The sequence below is a fragment of the Asterias amurensis genome, chromosome 1 (assembly GCF_032118995.1).
Source record: "Asterias amurensis chromosome 1, ASM3211899v1".
NCBI lineage: Eukaryota > Metazoa > Echinodermata > Asteroidea > Forcipulatida > Asteriidae > Asterias > Asterias amurensis.
Window position 1 is genome coordinate 2,396,523 of NC_092648.1, and position 18,017 is coordinate 2,414,539.

At 39.8% G+C, this 18,017-nt stretch overlaps 1 protein-coding gene across 2 annotated transcripts; it reads right to left on the reverse strand.

Annotated features, from left to right (window-relative positions):
* Nucleotides 1–12,264: 12,264 nt before the first annotated feature.
* On the reverse strand, nt 12,265–15,551 carry LOC139939467 (uncharacterized). 2 transcript variants are annotated; one of them, XM_071935424.1, is made up of 4 exons: nt 15,017–15,551; nt 14,489–14,639; nt 13,970–14,024; nt 12,265–13,148 (listed from the first exon to the last, which is right to left on the reverse strand). In XM_071935424.1, the coding sequence occupies exons 1-4, from the start codon at nt 15,524–15,526 to the stop codon at nt 13,088–13,090; spliced, it is 777 nt and encodes a 258-aa protein (XP_071791525.1). In that variant the 5' UTR covers nt 15,527–15,551; the 3' UTR covers nt 12,265–13,087. The 2 variants fall into 2 exon arrangements, with proteins under 2 accessions (XP_071791525.1, XP_071791515.1); XM_071935414.1 differs by having other exon boundaries at nt 12,265–13,151; nt 15,017–15,549.
* Nucleotides 15,552–18,017: the final 2,466 nt, after the last annotated feature.

Here is an 18,017-nt window from a genome sequence, read left to right on the forward strand (position 1 = left end):
ATGAGTTGGGGGTGGTTCTGAAAAAAACTGTTGGTTTCAACTCAACATTTCGATCAGTATGCTCTATCGTCTTCTGGAGAAAAGAACAGTACGGTTGGAGGAGTTCTTGCACACTAGGAATATTTTGGCTGTAGTCAACATAACCAAGAATTACTCGAGATGTCGAATTAACAAAAAAAATAATGTTGTTTATTTATTTATTTGTTTCTATTTTTGTGTTTATTTGCTTGAAACAGTTCTTCTGAGGATTGGTTCTGGTATGAACTCTCAATGAGAACAAAACTCTAGCAAATGGTACATATTTGCATGGGTTTTTCAAATGGGTTTTCCCCAAAATCTTTAAGACCCAACTCGCCCATGAAACTCTGATATGATTGTCTAACTACATGCAGACATCCTTGCAGGAATTGGAATAAGCAACATTAACTCAAGATGGCAATCACTTGAAACACTTCTATTGAAGATTGATGCTGGTATGAACTTTAATTATCTTTCAGCTCTCTCTCTCTCTCTCTCAAACAGCATGCTGAATTAAATTACTTAAAGAGTAAACTTTTAAGGAACTCACCCTTTACTGGAGAGTGCAGCTTCTTCATCATAGGCTGGTCTTCATCATCTACTTGCTGATGGGTAGATGTCTTTGAGCTTCTTCATCATAGGCTGATCTTCAACATCTACTTGCTGATGGGTAGATGATGTCTTTGAGCTTCTTCATCATAGGCTGATCTTCAACATCTACTTGCTGATGGCTAGATGTCTTTGAGCTTCTTCATCATAGGCTGATCTTCAACATCTACTTGCTGATGGCTAGATGTCTTTGAGCTTCTTCATCATAGGCTGATCTTCAACATCTACTTGCTGATGGGTAGAGGTCTTTGAGCTTCTTCATCATAGGCTGATCTTCAACATCTACTTGCTGATGGGTAGAGGTCTTTGAGCTTCTTCATCATAGGCTGTCTTCGATATCAACTTGTTGATGGGTAGATGTCTTTGAGCTTCTTCTAGGCTGATCTTCAACATCCACTTGCTGATGGGTAGATGTCTTTGGAAGTACTGAACCTCACTGCAACACAAACAGAATGCACAATTGGCAGCATAATATTTCTTAAGAACAATACCTGTCGATTAAAACCATTAGTTTCAGATAAATCTATTTGTACACGAGGATTTATCGTGTATTTTCGATTATAAATAAATGAGGAAAAAAGATTTATTGAAAGCAGGAACAGTATGATTGGAGGATTTCGTGCACACTAGGAATATTTTGGAAATTATTTTTGTCTTATTTTTTAGTTCAATTACTTAAAACAGTTCTCTTGTGGATTGGTTCTGGTATGAAATGTAGTTATAAGTGAACTCTCTATAAGAATGAAAACCTAACAAAAGGTACACATTTTCACAATATAAGTCACCAAAAGCTTAACATTTGTCTTGATGTTTTGACCAACCTTAAGGTTTTTCCCAAATCTTCAAAACCCTACAAACCCAACTCTGCCAGTCAACTCTGATACGATTGCCAAACAACAAACAGACCCGCTTGCAGGAATAGTATTGCTGCATGAACATGACTGATGTTAACTTGTTTTTAAACAAGAACAACATGCATTCTGCACAATTATTACAGTGCTCCATTTTGAAAATTGGGTAAAATAAAAGTTAAATATTGGGGGGAATTCACCTTTTAATGGACACTGTAGCTCCTCCATCATAGACTTGTCTTGGACATCTTATGGTTGGCAGGTGGATGTCTCAGGAGATGCTAAGCCTGACTGCAAAATTAAAAAACACACAACCCAGCCTGCAAACTTTGAAATGAATGCAAAACACCAAACATGAGAAGGAGTTAGCATGCTGCACGAGAATCACGAAATAACTTCCGCTTAAACCAAAGCAACAGCATGCCTTCTTAAGTGGCCGTTAGACCATATCTCATTAAAAAAAAATTCTCAACTTTTACAGAGCTCCATTTTGGACCAGGGGTAAATATTAATATTAGTGAACCTTTCGAGAATTCCATCTTTACTGGAGAGTGCAGTTCCTTTATCATAGGCTGGTCTTGGACATCTATTCGTCGACGGGTAGTGTCTTTGGAGATGCTGATAAGCGTGACTGCAATACAAACAAAACCAAATACATCTTGACAAAGTTTGTGGTTTAAACACTACCCATCATTAGTACCGTAGAATTTGGTTGAACTTTTCAAATGAAAGAAAAGACGAATAGCAACAGGAGCTCATGAATGCATATATCAGGTTTAGATTGCTGCAATCAAAATAAGCTACAGTAAAATTTGGTGATGTTAAATGCCTGAAACAACTTGAGGGTTGGTATTGGTAAGAGCTTTGTCAGTAAGCTCTTTATTAAAATGCTTTTAGTTTTTTCTTAATATTGGTGGTTATCAACAGGCTTGATACTTCACCGAGGCGACCATTGCCTCCATGTCCCCTGGTCATTGCCTTGGTGCTCTTGAAATGCTCCAGCTGAAACTTCAAATTTCCTCATAGGATGCCCTTTAACAAGGCAAACATGCCTTGGTGCCCTTGCCCTTCCAAAAATGAAGCATACAGGCTTGTATCACTGCTGATCACTGCTGATAGACTTTTCTGAATTCTTTAAATCATACAAACATATTGCAGCGTTAGTGCAAAATCTTTGATTCTTAATTTTGCTGCTTTACACACAAAAAGGCCCGGGGCAAAATTGTTGTGTATTGACACATACTTGTTTTGTGTTTTCATCAAAGCTATAGTCTAAGCAAGATATGCCGCATTGACAATATCAAACTAGTGTGTAACATTAGGGCTTTTCTAGGAGACACTTCTTTAGCACTGACATGACATGACATGTGGAGAAAAATACTTTGCCTCATTCCAGTCCTTGAAGATTATCCACTTACACACATGCACCATCTGCAAAGAATCATACAATATTGGACAGTAATTAAGACAAAAAAACAACCTGTTGAATGCAGATAATTAGTGGTAAGAAACGAGTATTCTTTGTGTTCAGCTTCCATAATGATAATAATAATAATCGGTTCTTATAGCTCTTTACACACCCAACCCTCTAGTGTAACACTACAGTTCCAGTTTTTTGGCTGAGAAGTCAGTCATGAATTTTTATTTGGTATCAAAAAATATTGGTCAATTGTTGTTTGGTAAATCAAAGCATGAAATAAAATAACACAGCAAGGTCTCCCGACAGTTACAAACATGTATACCTACATGCAAGTCCTTGGCGTGTAAGTAGCTACACACAAAAACAAAAGGACTTCTGGAACTTGAGTAGCCTCATAATCCAACTCTGGACCTCACATTCTGTCGTAAAGCTGACTCATGTGTATCAGCTTTTACAGAAGTCTGGTGCCGTTTCCATCACACTGCTCTTGGTCTGTCTAAATTTAGCTCCCTTCCCTGCCACTTCACCGGTTGAGTTTGAAGGACTCATGAAGTTTCAGGGTTTTCAATCTCATCAAGTTGTTGTCTCCATCTCTGCCCTGGACATTTACATGTAGAGTCTTTAATTGTCTTGAACTTCACAAGATCATCACTTGCTGGTGCAGATCTTCTTTACAAAACAATTCAAGGCATCTTTCCTGGTCTATGTATTTGCAGCTGTGTTCCTTTCTGGAGAGTGCGCGACAATGGTCGTACTTCACCACTCTGGTGGGATGACAGTGCAATCATAAACTCCATCCATCATTTGCATCACTCTCAGCATTATCAATGGAGATGTCACATGTACTTTCTGGGGAGTGACTGTCTTCATGGTACATGTTGTCATTAGATTCAGATCTCATCCAGGTCTGATAGTCATACTTCACCACTCTGGTGGGATGACAGTCTAAACACCAACTCCATCCAGCCTTTGCATCACTCTCAGCATTATCAGTGGATATTCAGATTTTGGAGAATTCCAATTATATGGCAGGTAACTTAATTTGGAATTATATTTCAACCTAGTCATCAGACTCACCCTGTATGGTTCAACACATAACGGAAGCCTGGACAGCTGTCCCAAACTCTGACGTTGACTAACTTCTCTCTTGTAAAACCTTGGTCTCTGATGAATGACCCATCTGATGAATGACCCAGCAGCTTTCAGGATCTGTACTGTAGATACCCCTGCTCGAGCAGCTGCCGAGGTGGCTGCTCCCCTAGTAGAATTTGCCCGGTAATTAGACACATCTATACCAGATGAAGCATAGATGGTTCTCAACCACTGTGCGATAGTAGCGGACACCAAAGCATGAATAGATTTCACAAATGACAAGAACAGACTGGTAAATTTGTCCTTACCCTGTCCTCGGGCAGGCTTTGTCCTCTGAAGGTATACTTCCAAGGCTTTCACCACACAGAGTTTACATGTTAAAATTCATTTCTTGGTTGGCTGTAGAATGCTTTGTTGGTTTCACCATGGTTAACACAAAGGCTGTTCTAGTTTTTCCATAAACAGCAAGTCCAAAGCGATTAAGGATGAACAGCGTCCCGCTGTAACAAGTGCAACCAGCATAGCTGTTTTCAAAGTCAGAAGCCGAGAGAATGTTGACCAACGGAAGCTCCTTCCACCGGAACATGTGCTAAAGAAATTGCTGATCTATAAACATTAATTGTTCTATGTTGTAGTCCTTGCTGAAAAAGACTGTGCAAGAACTCAAGGATGTCAGCTAGAGGTGCTCAAATAGGATCAACTTGGCGTTGACACGCCAGCTGTTCCATGGGTTCCATGATGAATTGAACTGGGCATTAGTGGATGGTGTCGGGATGATAGGATGGCGGCGGACACTTGCTGCGAAATACCTCTTGCTGATAAGGATTGCCTGATAGCTTCCATGCGGCTAACTGCAAGGTTTCCACATTGGATGATATTGGTAGTCAGTTGTGATATAACTTCAGAAGGGCCAGCTGACGAGGCAATAACACTGGAGTTCTCACTATGAGTTCTAACAGACGTGGGTACCAGGGTTGCGTTTTCAACACAGGAGCTATCAGAAGTACTGTGGCCTCGTCTGCAAGCACCTTGTGAAGACATCTTGCGAGAAGTGCAAATGGGGGAAAAAAGTAAGCCTCTAGGTTACTTTAGTTGATGGTGAATGTGTCCACTCTCCAAACTGTGGAAGTTGTGTGTTGAGAGGGGATTCAAACAGATCTATTGATTGGCAGACACCAATCACCCGTGTGATTTTTCTGAAGACTTCGGGAAGAAGATGCCATTCTGTTCTATTGTTGAATATGCAAGACAGTTTGTCAGCTTCCATCTTTTGTACCCTCGGCAGATATTCTGCTGCAATACATATTTGTAGTGTCATGTGCTTGGCTAAACACCATGTCCATATCTGTACTGCTCTATATTCTAGGCTTGATAGCTCATGAGAGTGTGTGCCCCCTTTATGATTGATTTGTTGTCTACCCAGATTTGGATGTCCCATTTCTTACTCACTATAAAGGACTTGAGAGAATAAAACACTGCCAGCAATTTGAGATGGTTGATGTGTAGACTGTTCCTGTAATGTCAGCCATTGCACTGCAGCTTCCCTAGGCAGGCACCCCAACCCTGGAGTGATGTGTCTGTCTGAATTGTCAGATCTGGAGTTGGGTTGAGAAGGGTTTGAACATTCCACACTCTGATGCAGCTTATCCAAGTTTCCAATTCCACTCGAGAGGCCAAGTAAAGTATCAACTCAGACCCATAGGAAGTTTTTCTGTGTAGGACAATCCCCTTGTCCTGTTGTAGGCTTCGGTAGAACAGCGGTGCAGGAATGACTGCCTGAGTGCTCGAGGATAGGCAGCGGAGTAGTCGTGCAAGATCTCTCACCGCCAACTGTTTTGCTTTAGGAATACTTTTGTTATGTTCTACAATCTTTTGTTTTCTCCCCTGCCAAAGTCATTGTAGATGAATTGATGAGAAAACCAAGGGAAGTTAACTGGTGTGATGGGACAAAATGAGACTTGTCGTGATTTATCAAGAAGTAAGTTGGTCGTTGTGTTCAAGTTGTTGCATTCCTCTGATGTTTTGCCTAGAATGAAGATGTCGTCTTGGTAAAACATGACATCAAATTCCGATTTGACAAAAATGTGCAGCAACTGGTTTGATGAGGACTGTTGTAAATGTTCTTGGAGCGATTGAGAGGCCGAAGGGGAGACAAGCAAACTGAAACAGACTGTCTTGCCAAAAGAAACGCAGGTAAATTGCAATATTCCATGGTGTGAATAGGTACAGTGAGGTAAGCGTCCTTTAGATCGATTGAGCCCAAGAAGTCATCTATATTTAACAAATCCTTTACTATATTGATTACTTCCATCTGGAAGTGTTGATAGCCCTAACTTGTTTAGTGGACAAAGATTTATAATCGGACGAAGCTCTCCTGATTTCTATTGAATTAAAAACAGAAAGGAAATGAATTAGCCCTCCACTGAATTTTCCAGTGTGATGGTTTTTTCTTAATTAACTTTTGCTTGCACTAACTCTACTTGAGGTGCGGAATCCATACGATTGGCAGGTTCTCTTTCCTGCAAATGGTGGCTTTACATCGACATCCTGTGGCCACAAACTGACCTGAGAATTCAGCTGTCTTGCGTTCGCGTTCTCCAGTGTTGAACAAAAAATACCAGATAACCTGTCTGAAGAAATTGAGCTACTTTTTCGACTTGTCACTATCATTCCAGTTGCCCTTGAATGTGTTGCTACGGGTAGACCACGATGACCTTCCAATTCCATAACTGGTGTAACTGATGAAGAATCGTACGATCTCCTCTGAATCTTTTTGCCACTGCTGAAGAATACAGAGAAAATCTACTCTTTTTTGATGATAGAGATGCCGATCCAGAAGTTCCTTTGATGACCTTGGAGCCTAATTTATTCGCCTTTTCTGCCTCCTCTTTATCTTTGACGAGATTACCACCGAAGAAGAAATCCATCGAGAATGCTTTCTTTATCAAAGAGTCAAAACGCTTGTTGAGTATATAGATCATCAAAGGCATGTTGGGGAGCTAAGGCGAGGCTATGGCTAACTGATCCAAATAGAATAAGAGCTGAAGTAAAATGTTCCTTCACCATGGCTGTGTCGATTGTTTCAGGGCACATGGGATCCACAAGGGCATCAAAATAATGTACAAGGGAAGGGCAAACTTGAGAACATGGCCATGTGAATCTGAAAGGCAATCATCTTGACAGACTAAGGAAGATCTGGGAGGTTATTCAGCTTTGCAAAAAAAAATCTTGAGACAATTTGAAAGTTCTTCTTATCAGTCTGCTTCTTAAGTGTTTTCTAAACTTGTACTTGAGCTTGTTGATGCGAAGCTGTACCCACCAAGAAAGTACCTCGTCAGTCACTAGAGTACCAATGGATTTGCGGTGCGGGTTGCGTCGAACCCGGACATATATGAAGCCTCATCGACCGCAATGGTAAGATGATCGGCAGCACTGACAGAGTCAACAGCAGAAACATTGTGACTAGGGCCTAGTAGACCTACAACTCCAGATTCCCAAGTGGTGGGGCTCTGCCATGCTACAGATGATGTATGTACATGTAGTAGAAGTAGTGGGGGTATACGCTGTTGCTGAACTTGAGGCCATTGGGCTGTTGGTGGTTGTCTAAATTGTCCAAACATGCATCCCAGGCCCACCATAAAAAGGATACACGGGCGGCGCCATGTTGGTTTATATACTGCCCTATAGCATTGGGGGGGGGGGGGGGGAGAATTCCAGTGTTGTTGGGCGTTCGTTAACGGCACGTTTTCTGGCAGTGCTGGGGAAACCAATGGCGAGGTAAAGCCAGTATTGGTGTTAGTAACAAAGTGTGCCTAAGTAACTCAAGAAACTTTCGGGGCCGAAGATGAAGAATGCCGTTGGGTTCTGTAGCTGTGAGCACTATATGGTCTCCTGACCAAGGGTTTGGTTGTTTTCTCTGTATCTGACTACATATTTAACTGAGGGGGGTCCAAAAACAATAGGCTTCTGGGGAACCGCTAGACCAATCCACAAACCAAGTTTGGAGTTGATATGCCAAGTCCATTTTGAGTTAATTGCTCTGATGATATTTCTTTTGTTTTATCAACAATGACCTTTACAATTGATCTAGGGGTCTAAAAACAATAGTCTTCCGGGGATCCCTAGAGCAGTCCACAAATTAATAAAGTTTGGAGTTTCTAAGCCAATTGTCCTTAATACACGTGTTTGACAAATAATATGCGTTGTTTCTTTGCCTTCAAGACAACCTACTACTGGACAAAAACAACCACATCACAAAAAACACTAAATAAAACCAGTTCCTTAAAGGGAAGGTACACTATTGGTAATTGCCAAAGACCAGTCTTCTCAACATATGCATACAATAACAAACCTGTGAAAATTTGAGCTCAAATGGTCATCGGAGTTCGGAGAAAATGCTTGGAAAAAAAACCCCTTGTTGGACGAATTTGTGTGCTTTCAGATAGGAATAAAAGACTTCTAGCTAGAAGTCTTTTAATATTTTAGTGAAAAGTTACCTCTTTTTCAAAAACTATGTTACTCCAGAGGAAGTCGTTTCCCACAATGTTTTAAACTATCAACAGCTCTCCAATGCTAGTTACCAAGTCAGTTTTTAAGTTAATATTTGTTTTGAGTAATTACTTTGTACATAAAGTAATTTAGGGTCAAGATTTCACAAATTCATGAGGATCAGTGCTCATTTGGATGGAGACATTATTAGCTTGCATGCTTAGTAATAACATTCTTCAGTGACCGCTTTTTATTTGCCTCTATGGAACATGAGTTGCCAAGCTTTTAACTTGTTTTTAAACTTCTATATACCCTCAGCCAACCCCCCCCCCCCAAAAAAAAAAAAAAAAAAAGAAGAAGAGGTTTTTCAAACCTAACAAAATGTACCCTGCTGACTTGTATTGCCTTGGTATAAGTGCCTCAGTATTTCTTGAGTGATATTGAACTCCCCTGATAACATGCATACTATGGGTCATTTCATTTGGCATTTGGGTACAATTTAGGACACTTTAGGGGTTCATAAATACAATTGTTGTACCATTATATCAACAATAACGACATACATAAAATAGATCAAACCTGTACGACATTGGCACCAAAAAGAGTTAAATCAGTTGAGTTGTCCCCAAGTTGCCTCTAAATAATAGAACCCTTACATGAAATATGCTAATTACATTCGCTCATGCGTACAGAACCTATACCCCTCTCTTAATATTCATGCATGAGGTATGGTATCTAACCCAGGCTATAGGCGGAGCCACTGCAAGTGGGGGCTGACGTGCACCCATAGTCTCATTTTGGGTGAGAAAAATGGCATGCATGAGTGTTAAGAGTCGGCGTATTGGTCTGTGTAACACCATCATCATCCCTATACAAAAAGGCGCGATGTTCTTTCATTTTGCCAACCAAAATGTAGTGCAATTTACACATCATTGGAAGGTTCTACTGCTCCGAGCGACTGAGTTTTATATACTGGGTGCATTCGTTTAGCTTCCCTGGGTCGACCCCGGTCTGCCCCGGTACGTTCGAATAGCTTTGACAGGGCTCACCCGGGTCATCCCTCAGTGCCCCGCTTGTGGAGTGGGTCACTTGGGGTGACCGGAGGTGCATGCCGTCACCATGAGAGGGCGAGTGTGATCGTTCGTTTAGCTCTTTTCAGGGGCTCACCCGAGTGAGCACCGCAGGGTCGACCCAGGGAAGCTTAACGAATGCACCCACTGACTCACCTGAACAACTTGAAGTTGTAGACTGTGACATGCTGTTTATCAAGTCTATGTTTCTATGTTTTTTGCATGCTTCACACTACTAGCAGGGAGGGACACATCTTTCAGTGCAGCAAACAGATGTGTGGTAACAAGCCTCCTTCATACTGGTTGGTTTACACTGCATTAAAAAAATAGCCAGACAGTCAAACACATGTTGGGCCTAAATAATGTAAATAAAAAAGAAATTTAAACCGATTAAGACATTACATTGAGCACAAGCTCTGACTTAAAAATGGTGCAGAGTTTCAGGCTTTAATCACAGATTTTTGATTTTGTTTGAAGAGCCCAAAAAATGCTTAACTCAAAACATGGTGTGTATGTAGACAAAGTGGTGGTTAAAAAAAAAACTTAAAAAAACACATAAAACAATGTTGTTAGAAACAAAATATTTTATAAGAATACCAAAAACAGTTTAGTTTTTTTGTTTTACTGCTGTAGAACAACTTGCTTTTACCGGGGCCAAAAAGAGATGAGTGCAAAAAGATGAAATCTAAAATAAGGTGCATTTTTTCATTTAAAAGTTTTCAAAGGAAACTTTATGTGGGCGCCGCCATGTTTTCCCAATAAGTGGCGCCCGCAGGCAGCCATATTTTCATGTTTATTGGAGCCTGCACCATGCTGAATTGATGTGTCCTGGGGTAAATTTTGGGATACCTGTGGGTTGGGGGTCTGTGTTGTTTCATACCCCACAGGGTATGTGTGATTTACAGTCAAAGTGCCAGCGTGCAGTTTCTTCGGCGTTCCGTGTCAGCAAACAACAACGACAATGAACAATTACAATGCTTGATGGAACGGTGGCACGGAGGTGCCCGGGTAGAGCAGGTGGAAGGGAAGAGGCACATCCAGTGGTATGTGGGACTGGGGACAGGAGACCTACACAAAAATGATGGGGGAAAATGAAGAGGGCTGGGGAAATAATACAGGAAAGAAAAAAGACAAGGGACAATGATGAATGGGACAGGAAAATAATAAACTGAACAGGAAAAATAAAATAACAAACAGGGTATAATATAGGACAGGAAAATTCAGCATCTAGACAGCAATAGTGCCGGGCCCTGAGTGAGACTGGAAAACATGGATGGGACCGACAAAGAATAAGCGATGGAAAAAAAGATGGGCCAGTGTACGATTTCACTAACTAACTAAGAATACATTTGTCCCAACTTAGGATGGGTTGTTCATCTTCAACAACTACCACAGCAGGGACAGCGTCTCCAAAATGATAGATGATCTTCAATAGATGATCTTCAATCCAACCCAATACCTCATACCCATGATCCCAAGCAGTACTCGATCCTACCACAAATGTAAATACCAAACCATCCAGCAAGTCTCCAGCTCATACAAATATTCGTTTTTCCCACGAACAGTCTTGTGGTGGAATGCCCTCTCCAGCCAGATCCTCGAGCTCCCATCCATCGGGGTCTTTAAGGGGGCGGTTGGAGCAATCATTTAGCTACCTCCCAACTTTTTACTCGCACCTTGTACAATAAAATGCACCTGCAACACTTGGCACTGCACATGAGCAGCTATCCTTGGCGTTTATATCCTGACTGAAGGACTATGCCAAGTATCGAAGTAGAAGTAGAAGTGATCTGTAGCCAGCCTATCATCATGTGTATACAGTAACGACAGCATGTGCCACTCCCCCACTCCTACCCAAAATATATTTTATTTACAATTTTACGGTAACATTTTGTAATGAAGTCGACAACCTGAGAAAGTGAGTCTGACTTTTTCCCAAAACATCCATAATAAATAGTAATAAATTAAATGGATAATTTCCGTAAGCTAGGCGTTATGGCGCCACCACTTTTTTACTCATTTTCACAAAAAGGGATGTCTCATTGAGGTAAATTAGATACTATATTGTTTCATATAGAATGTGAAAAAGTGGTGGCGCCATACAGAAACTTTCCCTGGTAAATAGCTACCTTTATTTGAAATTATCATTATTGGCAGAAAAAATTCTCATTTCCAGAGTAGTCTGTACCCACTGCCTGTGCAGTAAAATCAGCCGGCGCCATATTCGAAACAATTTTACCGCTGGCTAAACATTTTAACTCGTAATTTTGGGGTACTTTGAAATTCTCCACAATAGTATATGTTTGATTATTTGAACGAGAAATACCTTAAGATACTATTTTATGCATTTCAGTTAAGAAACAAATGTGATAAATGAAGAAAAAAGAAGAAATTTACCTCGCTCATTTTTTGGTCACATGTTCTCGTCGTCGCTGAAAACCCAAGAAGGGTGTCCCACGTCGTTTAAAGGGCCCCGCTCAAAAGGGCGCCCTCTTGTGATTAATATTTATCAATCGAGTATAAGGGGTGCGTGTACGTGTATACCCTACTCGTAATAAAACTATTAGTAATACAGCTTTCTTTTTAAACTCTTAACTAATTTGAATGTATTCTAAATTCTGAAGTAACCGGCCTGTATTTGAGTCTAAACTTGTGTAATATTACACAGGGTTGTATGGGCGACAAAAAGGTAAAAAATGCCACTGGGAGTACGAAATGGTTTTAAAATTATTTTATTAACAATTTTATTTGTACAACAAAACACACATAAGATTTGTCACTGTTAAGGAAGCTTGACCCCCCCCCCCCGAAAAGCCGTGCCCATGCACCCACGAACAAAGAAAAGTTGCTCAAAGTGTTGTTCACCGTCAAAGGGGGGTGCGGAACCCCAAAGGAAACATACACAATCGTTATTCATCTGAATTAATAAAATAAAAACTCATTTTTTATGGCAGGCGTAGGTAGAAATTCTTGTTTATTTGCAACCCATTAACTTTCGTTAGTCAGTCAGTGGCGTACTGGTTTAATTTTGCTCAGAAAGAGTATGAAATAAATTGACATTACACCATTTTAACTTGAGGTAAGAGACTTAACACCCCCCCCCCCTCCCTCCCTCCCACTTCTGGGGACGCCATTGATTGGAAATTGGGTGCATCACAAAACTGAATTAATAGACCTGGGGTGGATTTCACAAAGGTAGTCCTAACTTAGGACTAGTCCTAGGCAATGCTAAGAGATAGGACCAGTCCTAAGTTAGGATGAGTTACTGGTCCTAACTTAGGACCAGTCCTATCTCTTAGCATTGCCTAGGACTAGTCCTAAGTTAGGACTACCTTTATGAAATCCACCTCTGGGGGCCTCTCTTGAAATACTAATTATTTTTATGTGAAAGGCTGGATGGCTAAATAAAATCGGTGTTTATCTTGGCTTGATAAGACGATAATCTCACATTCTACAATAGTATCTTCCATAAACCAAACAAACTTGTATTGGACTAGTTGGAACTTGTAGTGTGACGTCATAATATTATTGATTGATAGTTAATAAACATCATTTCTCAGCAAGGCTGGTGGGACGTTGCTCAGGGCTTTGTATCGACGTCTTCTGAAAATAAAATCGGAAAATAATTGTTACTATGTAACTAATTCTGGACAAACAAGTATTTCGTGAGTCAACGAATTTTTTTAACATAATGTTTTAGCGATATTCAATTCGATTACAAATATTTAAATTGTATTTCATATGTTTTTCTTCAGAATAAAACATTTTATTAATTACACATCCCACGGCGATCATTACACCACCAATAACAAAAATGGGAAAACCCGGTCTGAGTTGGGATTTGAACCGAGGTCCACGAAAGTGAAAGTCAGGAGAAAACTCACTGATAATCAAACCGAAGGAAGAAAACAAATGCAACATACTGAATAATAGTAGGGCTGTTAAAGACAGTGGACACTATTGGTAATTGTCAAAGACTAGTCTTCACAGTTGGTGTTCCTCAACATATGCATAAAATAACAAACCTGTGAAAATTTGAGCTTAATCGGTCATCGAAGTTGCGAGATAATAATGAAAGAAAAAACACCCTCGTCTTAAGAAGTTGTGTGCTTTCTGATGCTTGATTTCGAGACCTCAAATTCTAAATTTGAGGTCTCGAAATCATTTTGTGGAAAATTATTTCTTTCTCGAAAACTACGTCACTTCAGAGGGAGCTGTTTCTCACAATGTTTTATACTATCAACCTCTCCCCACTACTCGTAATCAAGCAAGGTTATATGATAATAATCATTTTGAGTAATTACCAATTGTGTCCACTGCCTTTACAACTGTCCAAGCTTGAACAGAAAACCCAAAGACAAACAAACACAAACACGAAGATGAGACAAACAGAATATACAAAACAAAGTATTGAGTCTCACCTTCTTGTACCACGTGATAGTTTGTCACCGGATGCAGAATTCTCTTCGGTTGACCCTGTGAATAATGGATGAGATTTCTATAAGAATGACCGACAGACAAACCGTGTTGGCACGGCAGACGGACAAACAGACATTCAAATGTGGGATCCGCCGTCCAAGTCAGTACCAAAAAACAATGGGCCAAAACGATAATGGAAATAGTTATTGAATCCAAAAAATAAAAAAATAATGACAGTATCAATATTGTGCTTTTACGATCTGTCTTTTGTTAAATCGGGGGTATTTATTACAGACCCAACTTTTTCTAAAAATTATTTTTTAACTATCCATTTTTGAGTGCTACTTTTTTCCAAATGCTTCAAAAGCGCTGCTTAACAAAAAAAATGTAGTCAACCCAAATACCAACCACATTAGTGGTAACCTGCTGATTTCTACTAAGCAGGAATTTGGTAAGCAATATTTTCTGCTTCAGCAGCCCTGGTTACAAAACATATAAATAACGCCATTCTGAATGTTTACCTTTCCCTAGACCAGGTTGGTTTTCATCTCCGTCTGATTTCTCCTTATTTTCACTCGATTCCGATCCGTCTGGAGTTGCCCCCTTCGCATCCTCGTTTTGCTCATCGGTACCTGCTGCTCCGCTCTCGTCCTTCTCTTGTGCAGTTTTGTTCTTGGTAAACAAAATTGAATCCGTCAATATGATATCAAATAAATTATATAGTATATATAGTCCATGGCATGGGACATTATTTACAGGCAACCAGTTCCAGTCAATCTCCAAGAAGAAAAGCTATTCATTTGGGGAATTGTTATCATTAAAAAAAAAAAAAAAATATTAGGGACTGAAATACATTGTTTGATTGAAGAATGACACTATCATGCTACCAAGTCCAAAGTGTTCATTTTGCATACACACTTGGTTGCCTCCAAGTTGCCTGTAAAAGTTACTGTGGGAACGCTTCTCAGAAAGTCAAGTTTCGGGGCAAAACAAAATGATGTTCTTCCCGTCTGATTATGAAAATGAGGATGAAGTTACAGAAAATATACCTTTGATTGGTCAATCTCCATCATAGTTGCAGCACACGTGACACAAGTCACCCCCTGGGGAAGATCAGGATGATTAGTGTCAACCTCGTCGACCCCTTGAGGCATTAGCTCATGAATATGGCCATCCTCTCTTCTCAAATTCTTCTCCGTTTCTCCGCTCACATCAGCGAAGACCTCTTTCATCAACTCCTTCTGCTGAGAGTCAATGTCTTCTCGTATGACTTGAGTGTCATCCTCGAAGTTCCTCCTGTAGCCAAGATAGAAGGCATCATCCTTCACCCCAAAGTCGGAGAAGGTTGCGAAGACACCGTTTCTCCCTACGGGGCCATGCGGCTCGTTGACCCTGTACTTCCCCCGTCTTGACTTACGTAAACACGCACTAGCACTACCACCCATTATTCCTCGTTCGTTTGCTCCTAAAGTATTTAAGATTTGTTTTAAGAGAGTGGCAGTTAACTTGAAACAAGTCGTCCCCAGTAAATGTCGAGTGTTTGATAGAACGCATTTCATCACTTTGCTGACGCGCGGTAGGAGCGTAGGAGTGAATGCGAGCGCCCATCGGTCAAGTGTCTTTTTAGACACCGCGTTTACATCACGCGCGTCATAAAGTGATGCTTTCATTGCTTTTCTCCGACCGCCATCCAAAGTGGGTGGTAGAGCTCAATTTAATTTAAGGCCTTGTCACACAAAGCTATTTAACAGGCAACTTGGAGGCAACCTACCGCAGTGCTTGCTAAAGGAACACTTCGGCAGCAAATATAATTTATTTTTTATTTTTTAATAAGATCCATAAGAAAAATAATGTGAACTTTCAAACGGGAATGCCTTCTCTTCATGGATATTGCCTCACGTTTTGGCCAGTAAACTATTTTTGCTAAGCAATACTAAATATTAAAGGCAGTGGACACTATTGGTAATTGTCAAAGACTAGCCTTCACAGTTGGTGTATCTCAACATATACATACAATAACAAACCTGTGAAAATTTGAGCTCAATCGATCATCGAAGTTGCGAGATAATAATGAAAGAAATAAAAAACAGCCTTGTCACACGAAGTTGTGTGCGTTTAGATTGTCGATTTCGAGACCTCAAGTTCTAAATCTGAGGTCTCGAAATCAAATTCGTGGAAAATTACTTCTTTCTCGAAAACTATGGCACTTCAGAGGGAGCCGTTTCTTACAATGTTTTATACCATCAAACTCTCCCCATTACTCGTCACCAAGAAAGGTTTTATGCCAACTAAAGACAAATTAAGACAACTTAAAAAATGACAACAGGCACACATCAGAAGTTGTTGTTTGTTATTCTGTTATTGACAGAGATGATTTTTTTTTCACAAGTAAAAACATATAGAATGTACACGTACAACTACGATCTCTTTTAGTCTTATCCTATCTGAAATAGCAGCTCAAACTCTACATTAAAACAAGTCTGGAATGGGTTGATTGCAAAAACCTCACAAATTTCACCCAAATCCTCTCTGAATTTGTGAAACTTTGCAATCTTTTAAGTGCATCGAATGCTAAAAATCATCAAGGATGGCGAACGTAAGCCATGTGGGATACGTGACGTCATATCAGGGACATTCACTTTCCCAAATATTCTATAGTAATATCATAAAGCGACAGGCTTGTGTAGGACAAAACTTCCTTTAAAAATGCACAAAATTGCATTTTATATACTTATTTACGACACTACAAACAATATATTTGATGCATAAAAAAGTATACACGAATTAGCCTATAGTACTCGTACAATTAGTACTCAATTCAGTCAGAAGTTTTGTGCAACACGAAATTTGAGGTGAAGACGATAACAACAAATAGAACATGATTATTACAATTTAAAAAACTCATGGTTAAACACTGTCTGTTTATAAAACACTTTAAAATATCACATATACCACCAGTCACAGGAGTTGATTTACTACAACAAAAGTGTAAATTTGTTACTCTGTAAATGCAAAAAAAAAGTGAAAAAGCACTCTCTGAAGAGCCATACAAGGGACAACTCTTTATCGAGTGGTCTTCACCTCTTTTAGATTGAAGTTTGCATCTTTAGGGGTGTTTTTTTTTGTTGACTCTGTCCTGGAGTGAAGCTCCTCTAAAGGAGTGAAATAACCACCACTCTTTTAACGAGCCATATGAGGGACAACTCGAAGTGTAAAGATTGGTGTTTTTTAATCTTTTACATTTAGGGAGTATGCTCAGCTACTTTTTGTACAGTATGTCATACTGGACCTAAACGCTTTAAAAATTTATGTTCAGCCATTATTTTAGTTCCCTATAAAATGTGAAAGTGGACGTAGGAATCTCAAATTAATATTTATACACAAAATACTTTTGGCAATTAATAAAGTTAATTTGGTGATCCTTTTTGGATAAACATAGCAGCTCTATGCCAAGGTGTGACACAAAACAACAACAAATCAATACATCTGTAATACTTATAGCACATTTTTGATTCAAACACGCATTCATTTTTTAACAAATAAATTAACACAATAGATAATTTTAACATAATTTAATTAGTTTATACAATCTCATACCGTATATTTCAAACAACAAAATAGTAATTTAAAAAAATCCATTCAAAAATGTGGTTTTACACATCTCCTTTAAATATTCATGCTGAAGTACATGTATAACGCTTTGGCAAGAATTAATGCCTCAAAAGGCCCTTTACAACACAACAGCTTCGGCTCCAGATTCGGCTAAGGTTACAATCCTGGCCATATCTCGTTGGGCCCCCCCTGCCCCCTTTAAATGTTGGTTCTGATTGCACGGTCTTCTGCGTTACATTCAACATCAAACGGGTAACGGGGGCTGGGGGGGGGGGGGGCAGGGGAGAGAATGATTGTCAGTGGGAAGTGTACATGGAAAGGTTTTATGTAACATTAGAAATGGGTGACCCAAGCATTTTGGCTCAGGCTTCAGATGAGAGAGCGAAGCCTGAAGCCGAATCTGAGAGCGGAAACCAGGGATTTGTAAAGGGCCTATAT